At 37.3% G+C, this 13,689-nt stretch overlaps 1 protein-coding gene across 9 annotated transcripts in view; it reads left to right on the forward strand.

The window, feature by feature from the left end:
* shank3b (SH3 and multiple ankyrin repeat domains 3b) overlaps positions 1–13,689 on the forward strand; it is a 45,187-nt gene that overhangs the window by 12,583 nt on the left and 18,915 nt on the right. For 5 of the 9 annotated variants that reach the window (XM_007575496.2, XM_016662577.1, XM_016662574.1 and 2 more), the window contains exons 3-6: positions 12,346–12,517; positions 12,657–12,860; positions 13,295–13,366; positions 13,448–13,556. In XM_007575496.2, the coding sequence (XP_007575558.1) occupies positions 12,350–12,517; positions 12,657–12,860; positions 13,295–13,366; positions 13,448–13,556 (553 nt within the window). In that variant the 5' untranslated portion in view covers positions 12,346–12,349. Of the gene's footprint in view, positions 1–9,581; positions 9,945–12,345; positions 12,518–12,656; positions 12,861–13,294; positions 13,367–13,447; positions 13,557–13,689 lie in introns of those variants that run through there. The other 4 variants (XM_016662579.1, XM_016662578.1, XM_016662575.1 and 1 more) reach the window with 4 other exon arrangements.

The raw sequence follows: 13,689 nt of genomic DNA on the forward strand, positions 1-13,689 counted from the left end.
CCTTCTTTATGAAATGTAAACAAAAATGGAGTGGCATCACATTTTATTTCTCTTTTGTCTTCAGTAAAAGACCAGGACCCGTTTCTTCTGCTAGCGCTAGGCTAGCAAGTTTGTTTTGGTTGTGTTTACCCAGAATGCCCTGCGCTGTAGTCCACTTCCTGCTTTTGGTGCGGTCGCCAGTCTGCTTGGCGTTCACATATGAATTTGACTTCAACCGAACTGAAACCGAGGTCTTTAGGTGGACATTAAAAATATGCTTAATATCTTCAGATTTACATCCACAGAAAACACAGACATGGTAGCTACTTACTGTACCACAAATATTTGTTCAGTTGTTTCAACATGTGTAAAAAAACAAAGTTTGAAATGGAGAAAATCTTGCTATATTTTAATTGTGTCTTATATGCTAGAAGTCCAAGAGTCAACATTAAAAGCACAGAGGCTTTAGAACTGGATTCAGTCTGATTTACCTCCTTTGCAAATAATATGGACCAAGAATTTCCTCCACAGGACCAAATTCAGGGTATCTAGAGGCTCTAAAATGGAAGCTCATCAATTACTGTTTGTTTGTTTGGTTTTTAATTAAGGTTAAATGTGCCCTTCTCGCAAATTGGTAATTAATTGTTTCTGTAGACTCTTCTCTTTGAGCTAGAGCTTCTGTTTTGTTTGTTTTTTGTTTGAATTTAGTTTCTTTTGTTTTATTTAACTTTTTATTGGTAAATTTAGACACCTTCAAGTGTATTGTGTAGTTGTTTGTCCTTGTAAATAAATGTGGTAGCCTTCAAACATTCCGGCTTATTAAAGCCATAAAATTGCAGCATTAGTCATCTCATCGTAGTTTGGTACGGTGTTACTGACCTTGAAACACCTGAATAGATAAACCTTTTCAGTGGCATAAAAACAGCAACTATGCCAGAGCTGTATGACTGCATCCTGGGATCGTTTAGGTCATAAATGGCATTGAAATGAACCTATCAGAGTAAAACATGCCTCATAGCTCAAACTACAACAAAACTTTCATCTTCACCAACTTAAAGCAGCTAACTCGCAGTGTTTCTGTGGTAAACTGATTAAATGTTATAGCTACTACCTAATACTCCTGGTAAAGATCAGTAAAATAACTATAAAATTATATTTTATATCTGAAAAACTCACATTGAACATTTAAAAGTAAAAGAAAATCCTCCAAACTGAACTTTTACATTTATTTAGAGCAGAAAAATGAGCAGTGCTACAAGTATTGGTGTCCTGCTGACAGTAATGGGAGAAAGCTCTTAGACGTTTCTCAGCATTGGAGCGTACAGAGAGAGATTCCTGTATGCTCCAGATCAGTGGTGTCCGATCTCATTCCTCTGCGGTGTTTGTCATGTTTTTGATGTTCACCTGCTTCAGCCCCCCTTATCAAATAATTGATGCATTAGCAGGCCTCCAGAGAGCTTAATGAGATGCTGAGGAGATAATTCACCCGTTTGAAAGCTCTGTTACAGCAGGCATGCAGATGGAATATGTTTGGGTTCTGGTTTTGTTTGTCATGTTCCTGTTTTAAATTATTGCTGCTGTACCTGTAATTATGGTGAGCTTTAGTGCCAGTAACTATGATCTTCTAGCCATTTATTGTCTGAGGAATATTGATCAAGATTGGCAAGTTCTGTTATGTTTTCCATATTTTAAGAAGCAAATAAAAATGTATTTCATCTATTTATGTCTTAGTGAAATAGGAGGTTCTGGAGTACAAATGTTAAAGGTTAGTCTTTGAAATATGTTTCTGGAGTAAAATATTTTTTTTGTTTGTTTTTCCACATCTTTGCTACAGCTACCAAAAGTTAAATGTATAAACTTTTATCAGTGACGCTTAGTTCACATACCAGTTTTCCCCCTTCAACAATCTTAACGACACCCCGATTATTATGATGCTCTAAAACAATGTTGAAGGGGACGTATTAGACAGAATTTACATTTTGTATGTTGTACTTCTGTTATTGCAGATTTTTGACAATAAATTGATGTTTTTTAGTGTCGTGAGAATTGAGCCATTTCAAAAACCTTTTGAATTTAATGTTTCAAATCGGCAGGCGCTTCCCTGTTCCCTGGCAACCCCAGCAAAGCCCAGTCCGTTACTTAGCAACCCCAGCAGAGTTCCGCCCATTACCTAGCAACCCCAGCTGATCTCCAGTACGTTTAGTCAGCTGGTTTTATCACTGTGTGTACTGTACAATGGCTGCTGGAAAAGACGAAGTGTTTTGTTGTCGACTTACCATCCAGAAACTACTTGCTACATTCTTGTTGTTTGTTCAGAAGGCTCCACTTCTGCTTTTCAAAGATGTATGGTTGTATAATTACACATCAGTTTGCAACTATTTTCAAGTCTGAGTGTAAATGTTGAGTTGGTGGGCGTGGGCAGCAGCAAATTATTGGATTTAAAGTGACAGGAGGCCCTAAAACAACTCATTCTACAGTGAGCAGAATAAAATCTCATTATTTAAGAACTGTCTTATGGAGAAAATGTGATGGACATGTTTTGTACAGACCATAGACTTTTCCTAACCTTTTCAAGGAAGCATATTAGGTCAAAAATTGGGAATATTCCACATGTTGAATTGTCTTCACCCGATAAGGTTTCTTTAATGCCAGGCAGACTCTCCTGGAAAATGTAGCTGCAGCTCACAGACTGAAGGGGTTTGTCTCGTTCACTCGGAGCCTGTAAAACCCATCATTTGCATTTGAGGATGTGAAGCCGTTTCTTTTTTATTTTTTTATTCTGATTGCTTGACGTGTGAAACTGCCAGACTGTGATGATTGTCAGCTGGAAACACAGACTCTCTTCACACTGAAGAGGAACATTTTGTCTCTCTGAATTATACAAGAGCAACGTGGAGGGACATTTCTTCTCACATTTATTCTTGGCAGAAATCCTTACACTTCTTAGAGGAAATGTCTTTACAAGGGTTCGCTTACTGTATAGAAACAGTCAGCCCTTCCAGTCATGTTTTATGACCTTGTGAAAGCAGATGGTGGTGGATTTCTCTTTTATCAAACACCAACGTCTTGTTGAATTGTGTGCAAAGAATGATCAAAGACAAGTGACGCTTATTTAGTTCTGGGTTTGGAAAGCTTGAACTTACTGGAACTTATTTATAACACGTTTTATTAGGTTGCTTATGAATTAAGGGTTTTTCCACGCCTGAAATCTCTGAAGAAGATATGAGCAGCCATTTTTAAAAAATGGTTGTAATGGAGAATATCTGTTTGCATTAAAATAAGCAGTAGATATTATTAGTGATGGACACAGATAACTAAAATGTTACCTTACCTAACCAATAAAATGCTAAAGAAATTGCAGAAGCTAATGCTAACCATTAAGACCACTGCTTATCCTGTAAGATGATACATAATATTAAAGTTGTATGGATATGATGACCAAAAACAAAAATACATGATGTGACATTAAGTTAATCAAATTTGTTAAAATGGGTAAAATTTTATGCTAATTTCTTTTAAGGGCTCAAAAACGGCAGCCATTTGGAAAAAATGCTAACTTTTAAGCTTGTTTCTCCATTTGAAAGATTAACCGATTTTGTTCTCGTTTTCTCTGGTGGTCATTTATAAAACTGGTCGCTATGGTTGTAATGGAGAATATCTGTTTGCACTAAAATAAACAGTAGATATGACTAGTGGTTGGCACAGCTAACCAAATAGTTATGTTCACTCACCAATAATCTGTTAAACAAGAATCTGAACGCTTAGCTAAACACATAAAAAGAATATTAGCTAATGCTAACTGTTGAGATGATTATTGCTCAGTCTGTAAAATGCTTGTTACTTTAAAGATGTCTGAATATGATGATCAAAGTTAAAAAGATATGATGACATAACATGAAAAGTTGTGAAAGTAGCCTTGTATGTCCATAGTTGCTTTAAAAGGCAGCCATTTTGAAAACTAGTAACTTTTATGCTTGTTTCCACATTTGGAGGATTCCTCTGGCTGATATGCACAATTTTAAGACAAATTTGTTATTTTGGCAGCAGGATGGACAGGAACTTGAGGTTTGAATTATTATAAAACAAAAGGAAGTGATCTGCTATCATATTTTTGACTTTTATTCCTCCAAACTGTGTGACAGACAGTTGAAACATCCCCCCAGCTCCGCGGAGCCACATCCAGCTGTAGAGCGTAGCTGCTGCATTGTTCAGGCTGTGTGGGAGGACAGCGGCTCTGCCCAGGACAAAAGCTGGAAATGATCAATGGCGACCCCGAGTTATTTAAGGACCAAGCCTCCCGCTGATCTAATCCACAAAGAATTTCACCTTTCATTCCCAGAACAACCATCTGAAGCTCTGAAAATTCCTGGATCCGCTCGCTCCCGAAGGAGCGGTGAAGGTCTGAGGAGATGTTATGTAACGAAGCGCTCTGCAGAGATGAGTGCAGGGAAAGAACCACTGTGCTTCTGCTCCCACTGAGCGGTACCTGGAGGACCCATTCACAGTTACAGCAGCAGGAGTAAGGATGAAAGAAGCTGCAGCTTCTGCATAAAACGCTGAAACCATCGACTGGGTCTGAAGCCTGCAGGAAAGGGCTTGAATAGAAGAGCTAATGAGAGCAGAAAATAAAAGAAACAGGAGCAGAAAAGCTGCGCTTCTTCCTCTTTCAGCTGCTGTTGGATAAAATTCAGCGGCTCTGAAGATTTACGTCATTCAGTCCTGAAAACAAAAAGCTACAAATACAATTTCCACAAAAATCTATAAAAATGTAACAAAACATACTAGAATTTCTCTCATTAATTTCGATTTTACCGTTGCAGTAAAAAAGTTTTTCCGTGATGGCATTAAATATTTGCATCACGTTTTTAAAATTATTTGCGTCAAGTTTATTTGTAGGGCACATTTCAACAACAAGGCAGTTCAAGAAACAAGCATTAAACGTTACATTTTGTCAAGACATCACAAAAATCATCAGCAAATATGTTGATAAATGTTCTAGTTACCTCTAATCAAAGGCAGCTCTAACCAGGGTTTTAGTCTAGATTTAAACTGTTTTGGCAGTTTTGTAGTTTTCTGGAAGTTTGTTCCAGATTTGTGGTGCATAGAAGCTGAATGCTGCTTCTCCATGTTTGGTTCTGGTTCTCGGAACCAGAAGACCTGAGAGGTCTGGAAGGTTGATGCAGCAACAGAAAATCTTTAATGTGATAGAAGGCCTACTTTGTAACCGTCTTTATGTGGCTGTGAAGGTTCAGGTCTGAGTCCTAATCGCAAGGTTCCAGCTGTAATAACTGGACTTGTGTGCTGACTCTAGATCATTTTAAAATATTTTTAAAAATTGAAAAATCAAAGATGGCGGCCATATTTGAATATGATCTTGATCTTATTTCCTTTATCTGGCGGCCATTATGGTCGTAATGGAGAATTTCTGTTTGCACGAACATAAGCAATTAGATGAATGTGTTTGTTGTAAAATTATACATATTATACATATTTTCTTGATCTTCTTTTCATGGTGGCCATTTTTCAAAATGGCTGCCAAAGTTGTAATGGAGAATATCTGTTTGTACTAAAACAAGCAGTAGATATTACAGCTAACCAAATAGTTAGGTTCATTAACCACTGATTGGCTAAACAAGGTATTAATTGCCAAACCGCTAACCATATAAAATATTAGCTGAAGCTAATGCTAACCATTAACCTTGTGAAATGCTACATGATGACCAATAGTCAAACAGATGTGATACAAACCTTATACAAGTAGTGAAAATGAACATTTTATGCCAATAATGGCTTTAAATGGCTCAGAGATGGCAGCCATTTTGAAAAATGGCAGTCACATAAGATCTGAATGGTGAGCAAGCAAACTTTTATGCTTGTTTCCACATTTGAAAGATTTCTACAGTAATATGCTGCGCCATTATGAAGGCAGTTGCTATTCTAAGATAACTACTGATGTTTTCCTAGAGGCTATTGATGATTAGCTAATCACAGATTCTGGCTGTTATTTCCCATCTTAAATCTAATTTCCTTTTTATTTTCAGCTCTCCGTCCGGAGGCTTTAAGGTTTTTCTGGGTGCTCCTGATAGACAGGGATACATAAAGTTGAGGGAAATGCTACCAGATGAAGCATAATCTGAATTAACGGTTGGCTCACCTTTCTGGGCTAACAGGAGTCTGACTCAGATCTCTGTTTGAACAGCCGTCACAAAGCTCCTTTCAGGTGAAGCTGCCAGTGAAAAGCTGGATTTCATTGGATGCTTTTGTTTTTATTCACCTGTTTGTGTTGATTTGTTTTGAGTCAGCAGTGACTCAGTTCAACACGGTGAAAACAGGTGAAGATAAACAGAAAGAGGAAACAACAGATGCTTTCTGTTGGACAGTGGGCAGTCAGGGGGCTGCTGCCTAAACAAAAGGAAGATCCTGAACCATCATCTGTCTGAGCTGCAGTGATGCCTGACTGGACCGCTGCAGGTCCGGTCAAGCATCCGAGGAGGAGGAGGAGGAAGGGTTTTATAAATGCCAGTAGATGATTCACAGCCTCTGATTGGAGGATGTGAAGCGCTTTGAGAAGTGGAGGCTGAAAATCAAACCCTTCAGCTCTGAAATGATTAAAGAGGGAACTGTCGAGGCTGGAGGTGGACAGAATGGACATAAACACGGGTTCTGTGATACTTCAGAACAAAAGCAGCAGAACAATGGCTTCCTCTTCCAGTGTTTATCGTAGGGAAACTGAAATGAACACCAGGACCGACAGATGGAATATCTGAAAGGACAAACTTTCTGCTGAAACGATTAATCGTGATTAATCGTTAACTGGAGTATAAACTTAAAAAAGGCCAATTGCTGAAAAATGTCAACATATGCTAAATCTGTACAACAATATATACATTTTGAATTTAAGATAATTAAAAAACACACTTCTGTCTGTAAATACGTTTAACCAAAACTTCTCCAGTGTTTTAGCTTCACTTTGTTTATTTTTACTAAAGGAATGCTGTCATTGCATTTTAGGCAACAAAATGTTTCTCTTATTTTAAAAAGGATTTTAATTATTTACTTGCATCTTTTAATGCATTTCTAACATTGTATAAAAATGTTTAAGTGGTTAGATGAACATCTTTTGAATGTAAGAAAAATTTTATATACGATTAATCGATTAATCATTAGAATAAGCAATATTCTAATGATTAATTGTTTTTGTTAATTTATACAATTGTTAACCAGCCAATCAGATGGCAGAAACTCTAAAGGATATTTTCATTGCAAAATCAAAACATTTTGCAAAACAAGAAGCTTTTATCTCCATTTTTTCCCAATAGTTGATGGTCACCTCAAATTTGCATCATGAGGATCAAAATTAAAAATTCCTTCTATTGAATATCTGAAACTGCAGACTTTTATATTTGAGGAAAACATAATTTATGTCATATTCTATTTTAAAGAGAGGCTAAAATTGGAGGATTTGGTTGTAAACTTTTGTAAACTTAATATCCAAGAATTGCTATAAAGTTGTGGACATAAATTACATTATTTTTGGTAATTTAACAACTTATTTCAGCTGATTTTCTCCCCACAGTGTAATAACAACATGTACAACATCATGCATATAGACAGAGCTGCAGCTAGGGATTATTTTAGTAATCAATTATTTTGATGATTAATCGATTAATCACATAAAAAAGTTTGCTACATTCTGCTTAACCACTTACATCTTGTGAACACTTGATCATTTGTTGCATCTGCAGCTGAAAATACTTTAAACATCAACATGTGAAAATCTCGGGCCTTTCTGCTGGTCTGTTGGTTATTTCTGGATTAATTGAACAATAATTGGATGGCAAAATGTGATATTTTGTTTTGCAGAATTTGATCCAGGTGAAACTAAAACTATCACTCCAAGAGCTCTGGGTTACAAAGATGTTCTTTTTTTTTTTAATTTTAATTTTTTTGCCCGGTTTTGCTTTTTTTCTTGTTTTGATTTTTTCTTTTTTTCGGAAATTTGGTTTTTTTTTTGAGTCTGTATACTTCAATTCACGATTAATCGGTTACTAAATTAACTCATGGTGGTTTTTATAATTGATTAATCCCAAGTAATCTGATTGTAGTTCCTCCCTGCTTGTTTTGTTGTCCTTTCATTCTTCCAGTTTATCTGTTCTGATATCTGAAATGCGTTTCTTGAAGTTTAGCATTAGTTTTTATCAAATTTAATCAGAAACTGACATTTGGAGAAACAATTTTACAAGTGGTTGCAAGTACTTGTCAATTAGTTTTACAAAAAATATTTTTTAGGTAAAACCAGTGTAGTATTGACATCTTTGGGATGAAGGAAATTATGTTGAGGTCGTTAGTGACTCCAGTTAGCTGCTCGTTTCCCCTCGCCTCATTTCTGCAGGCTTTGAAAATCATCTTGAAATGTGTTTGGGGATTTGGCTTTTATTGCAAATTTCAATCATCGTTATGAGTTAAAGAGCTGCTGGGGTCTCGGAGCCGGCTGATATTTTATCACAGGAAAATGAAAACTCTGCCTTCTGATCCCTAAACTGCATGACTCGGTTTCCTGAGGATGTTGGGAAGAAGTTCACGAAATGGGGCATGGAAATAAACGACCCAGAAGAGACCGCTTCGTTTCGGGTGAAGGTCAATCTCACGGAGTTTAAAGAAAACTGGATGCAGGGATTTCTCTTCATTTGATATTAAGAGTTAAGAAAAGAGGAAGATTATTTAATCAACTTTCATCACTTATTTTAATCTTAAAATGAAAAGTTACTGAAGGAGAATGTGGAAAAACAAAATGCAGTGTCCACAAGAGCAAAGACTCGAAAAAAGTGAACTAGTGAGCCTCAGTTCGGTTGAATGCATGTGAACGCCAAGCGGTCAGCAGCAGGAAGTGAACTACACCGTGGGGCATTCTGGGTAAAAACAACCAAAACAAACATACTAGTCCAGTGCTAGAGGGAGAAATGGATTGTAGTCTTTTACCAAAGACAAAAGAGAAATCGTAAAACTGCTCAAATCTGATGTTTACATTTTGTGAAGGAGGTTGCGCTCAGTGTCGTCTTCAGTGGTTTTGTGTTGCTTCCTTCAATAGTTCTTGATGCAGCGCCCCCACAGGCGAGGATGGGAACAGGTTTCGTAAAGGGTTTGGTTTGTTTGACACTGTTTGATGCCATATTTTGATATAATTGGATGAAAAAGCCCTGACTGGTGGTGATACGCAGTTAGTTGCAAGCACAGACACAGAGCTACAGGACACATATTGTTCTTTGTTCACAAAGATATATGCGCTCACATCAGTCTCAGGTAGGTGGCTCTAATATAACAGAAGGTGTGACATCTGTGCTAGCTGGCACTCTGTCACAACGTAAATGACACAAAACGTTTCCAGCGGTTTTTGGTTGTTTTTTCCTAACTTGTCCCTTTATTTGATGAAGTTATTCGTGTGCTGAAAGGTAAAATACCTGAAGTGAAGTTTTACTGTTGTATCAGGAATGGATTATTTGACAAAGTAATAAAAATAGTGCTGAGGGTGGTAATATTTTACTGTAAATGTGGCAAGGTCAATACAAATATTTTTCAGATGTGAGGGGGACACGTCCCCCTTCACTCATAATTATTGCTACGTCCCTGGATACGAAACATTAACGGCCTTCATCTGCAAACATGGCTGCCTCACTGGGACGAGTCGTTGCGCTGAAAGTTTTTACTCCGACTTAAAGCAGGAAGTAGACTACATCACAGGGCATTCTGGGTAAATGCAACCAAAACAAACGACTTAAAAACTTTCTTCACATCGTTAAGAACCTTTGATATTGATCTAATATTGGAAATCGATAACTGCTAATGAATTTGTTCACATCTGGCTGATCCTGCTGTGACAAGAAGGCAGTTTAGTGGGTCGACAGAGAGAGAAAGAGAGAGAGTCAGCAGGTACTGAGAAATTGTTCAACCGCGTTGCCATGGCAACAGTGAGCATGTAGATGAGTTTTTCTTTTTTTCTTAACACACACACACACACACACACGGTGACAGAGAGGTTAGCACAGGATTCCCTGCTAATCCAGTTTCTATGACAACTCGCGCCTCGCCTCCCCGTCTGCCTCGCTTTCATCCCCGGCTGTGATGGAGCCCGACACAAACTTCTGACTCCGTCGGCATCGGCGCCGCGCAAGCTAGCAATTACCAGCAGTGGAGATTAATAGAAAACGATAATTAAAAGACGGGACGATGTTTTCGTTGGAGCATCATCGACTGCAGCGGCTCCAGACTCTGCCGTCAACAGAAACCTGCAGCAAATTAGCTTTTATTAGCAAATTACAAAGTAGCTGAAGGGTAACTCCAACTTCTGCATCAGTCTGAGTTCCTTACTCAGCATTTATTTCATCAGGATCATCTGAAAGCTATGGAGTGCTGTATGCACTGTAAAAAATGAACAGCAATAATTTTGAAGTTATTCAGGCTGTTAGATGATTTTAAAACAATGGGAGCTCATTTATGAACATCAGCAATAACATAAATCATGTTATTGATTCACTTATAAATGTCACAGTTTCAAACTAAATTTTAATTAACAAGCAAAATATTTAGCTAATAAGTTAAATATTTTGTGTAGAGGCTAATGACTTAGCTAGTGAAAATTTAGTTTTCAAACTAAATATTTAGCTAGTTTGGAAGCTAATTATGTAGCTGGAAGGCTAAATGTGTATTTTTGAAGCTAAATATTTAGTTAGCAAGTTGAATATTTAGCTTGCAAGCTAATGATGCAGCTACATATTTAGTTTGAAGTTAAATATTTCATTGAGAGATAAATATTTAATTAGCAAGTTGAATATTTAGCACTAAATATTTAGTTTAGGGATAGATTTAGTTAGGAAGCTAAATAGTTTTCAAACTAAATATATTTGCTAGAAATCTAAGTATATAGTTTTGAGTAAAAATTTAACTATCAGCTGAACATTTGGAAGCAAATTATTTAGTTTTTAAAACATTTCATTTTCAAGCTAAATATTTAGTTTGGAAGAAAATGATTTAGCTAGCAGACTAAATATTTAGTTCCCAAACTAAATATTTAAATAAAAAGTCATATTTTTAGTTTTGAAGCAAATTTTTGATGGCAAACTATCAAAAACTGTTTAGTAGATCTTTTTTTTTTTTTTGTTACAGAAATTGAAACAGGCGAAGCTAAAACTGACACTTTAATATTTTCTGGGTATTAACAAAGATTTGTTTTCATCTTATATGTAAAATTTTAATATTTTAGGTTACTTTTACTGCTCTCAGTGTGTTCTGTCAGGAAATTGGATTTTTTAGTCAGTATCTTCCAGTTATCAGTTAATCATTTCATCCGATCAGTTGTTTCTGCCCTAGTCATGTTATTTAAACTCGTATAAACGGAAACGTTTCTGGTTGGTTTAAGCAACGCCGCTCGTCTGTGTTGAGTGTGAAAAACAGGAAGTGATGCGACGTCCGGAGGTCAGACTGGAGGTTTCCTGCCGCCTTGGACCAGATGAGGTGTAAATTATCTGTGGGAGGATTTCAGACTCATGTCTGTCTCCACAGACTGAATATAAAACTATTTTATCATGACTCATCATTAATTTATGTTGGAATCAGAACGGCTTCACAGCAGGGATTCTTTTAACCTTCTTGATGAAATAAATAAAACATTTTAATATTAGGCCAGTTATTTTTAAATTAATGAAATTTCACAATTTGGTAGACTACTAAAAATATTTTGTATTTATAATTTGAGATGATTGGATTTTTTTTTTAAATCTCAAAGTCAGAAGTAAACAAATGGAAAGTTGTATTTCTGTTTCATGGAACAAAGTAAATCAGCTGTCACTTTTTAAAAAACTAAATATATATTGAGTCAGATCACTTTATCATTTCTAATAGATATATTTGTATTTATTATTGTATTTACATTTACAAACTGCCTGATTTGTGTTTAAACATGTAGAAGGATGTCTGATTGTTTAGTTATGGTTTAGTCAGAGTTGGGCAGTAATTAGTTACATTTACTTGAGTAACTTTTTGGAGAAATTGTATTTTTAGGATATTTGTGCTACACGACTTTCTCCTTGAGTAAAATGTCTAGATTTTCTACCCACTGAATGAAAAACGAACATATTTTAACCAGAAATTCAGCAAACACAGACACACATTTGCAGTTTTTGTTGTTTTATATTGAAATAAAAACTTATTTGGGAAAATTTTTATTTCACCTGATTTTGTTATTTTGTATTTATGGTATTTATTCATTTTTTATTCAGTTTGGTCTTTAAAATACCTTTTCATTAAATTTTTTTGTCAACATGTGACATGTTCATTTCAAACTGTAAATAAAGTTTTTCCTCCGACCTCCAGCCACATGCCTCTGAGTCCGACCGCTGACACCAAACATGATCGCCCGCGGCAACAGGCGGTTACTAACGGCAACCCAACAGGCTCTGCTGTCGCCAGGGACGACGACGGGGAGGACCCGCCCTCTGGAAACAGCGTCGTGGTCCGAATCGGGATCCCGGACCTGCAGCAGACGGTAACGCGCGCACAGGGCGCCAGCGCGGACCGAAGCGTGGATCATGAAACACAACACAAACCTGTCTGTGTGTCCGTCCTGTCTCTTTCTCTGTCCGTCCCCCCCTGTCTGTCTGTTTCTCTGGCTCCGGCTCTCTCAGAAGTGTTTGCGGTTGGACCCAGAGTTACCAGTTTGGACCAGTAAGCAGAGGGTTCTGGTGACGTTGACACAGTCTCTGTCGGATGTTTTGAACTATGGTCTCTTCCAGCCGGCGTTCAACGGCCGAGCCGGAAAGTTTCTGGACGAGGAGCGCCTGCTGAAGGAGTATCCTCTGCCCAACATCACTCCCATCCCGTATCTGGAGGTAAACCAGACTCACCATCACCAGCTTTTCCCTTAAATATAAAATTAAAGTCACGTGAAGAAACTTGTTCATGCAATAAGTCACTGAAATAAAGGCAGCGACAGATGCAAATATAATTCAGCTAATCAGAATTTAAATGAAGACTTAAACCATCAGTTGCTGATAACGAGCAGATAAACTGATTAAATAAATCCAGGTTTATTGTATTTTGACCAAATGAGTGAAAGTTTAAGGAGTGTAAGAAATTTCTGGGGTCAAACGTCTGCTTGAAAGCAGCGTTGCGATTGTTCTCAGATTTAAAATGTCAGAAATTTTTCATCAGACAGTTCAGTGAATCTCTGGGGAAAGAACTCAGTTCAGTTCCCTGGTTCTGCTGCTTAACGAGGATCCGTTAATTAACTCTGGTTTCATGATCCGCTCTCTTTCTGCTTCAGTTTCGCTATAAGAGACGAGTTTACACTCAGAGCTACGTTGATGACAAACAGCTGGCAAAGCTTCACACTAAGGTAGCAACCGGCTCGGACAGTGACTTCTGGCTGCGTTTGTTGCCATGGTGACTGTTCAAACCGAATGTTTTTGTGTTTCAGGCCAATCTGAAGCGATTCATGGAACATGTTCACCAGAAGAATGCAGAGAAAGTGGCCAAATGGTTGGAGAAAGGCCTGGACCCGAACTTCCACGACTCGGACAGCGGAGGTGAGCCGGACTGTCTGTCCACCGCCTCGTTATAAATAAAGCTTTAAATAGAACGGAAATCTTTCCACTTGGTTTTAGTTGATTAACATTTTAATTGAATGTTTCTTAATTTTTCATTCTGATTCATATGTAT

Source organism: Poecilia formosa, unplaced genomic scaffold (assembly GCF_000485575.1).
Source record: "Poecilia formosa unplaced genomic scaffold, Poecilia_formosa-5.1.2 Scaffold379, whole genome shotgun sequence".
NCBI lineage: Eukaryota > Metazoa > Chordata > Actinopteri > Cyprinodontiformes > Poeciliidae > Poecilia > Poecilia formosa.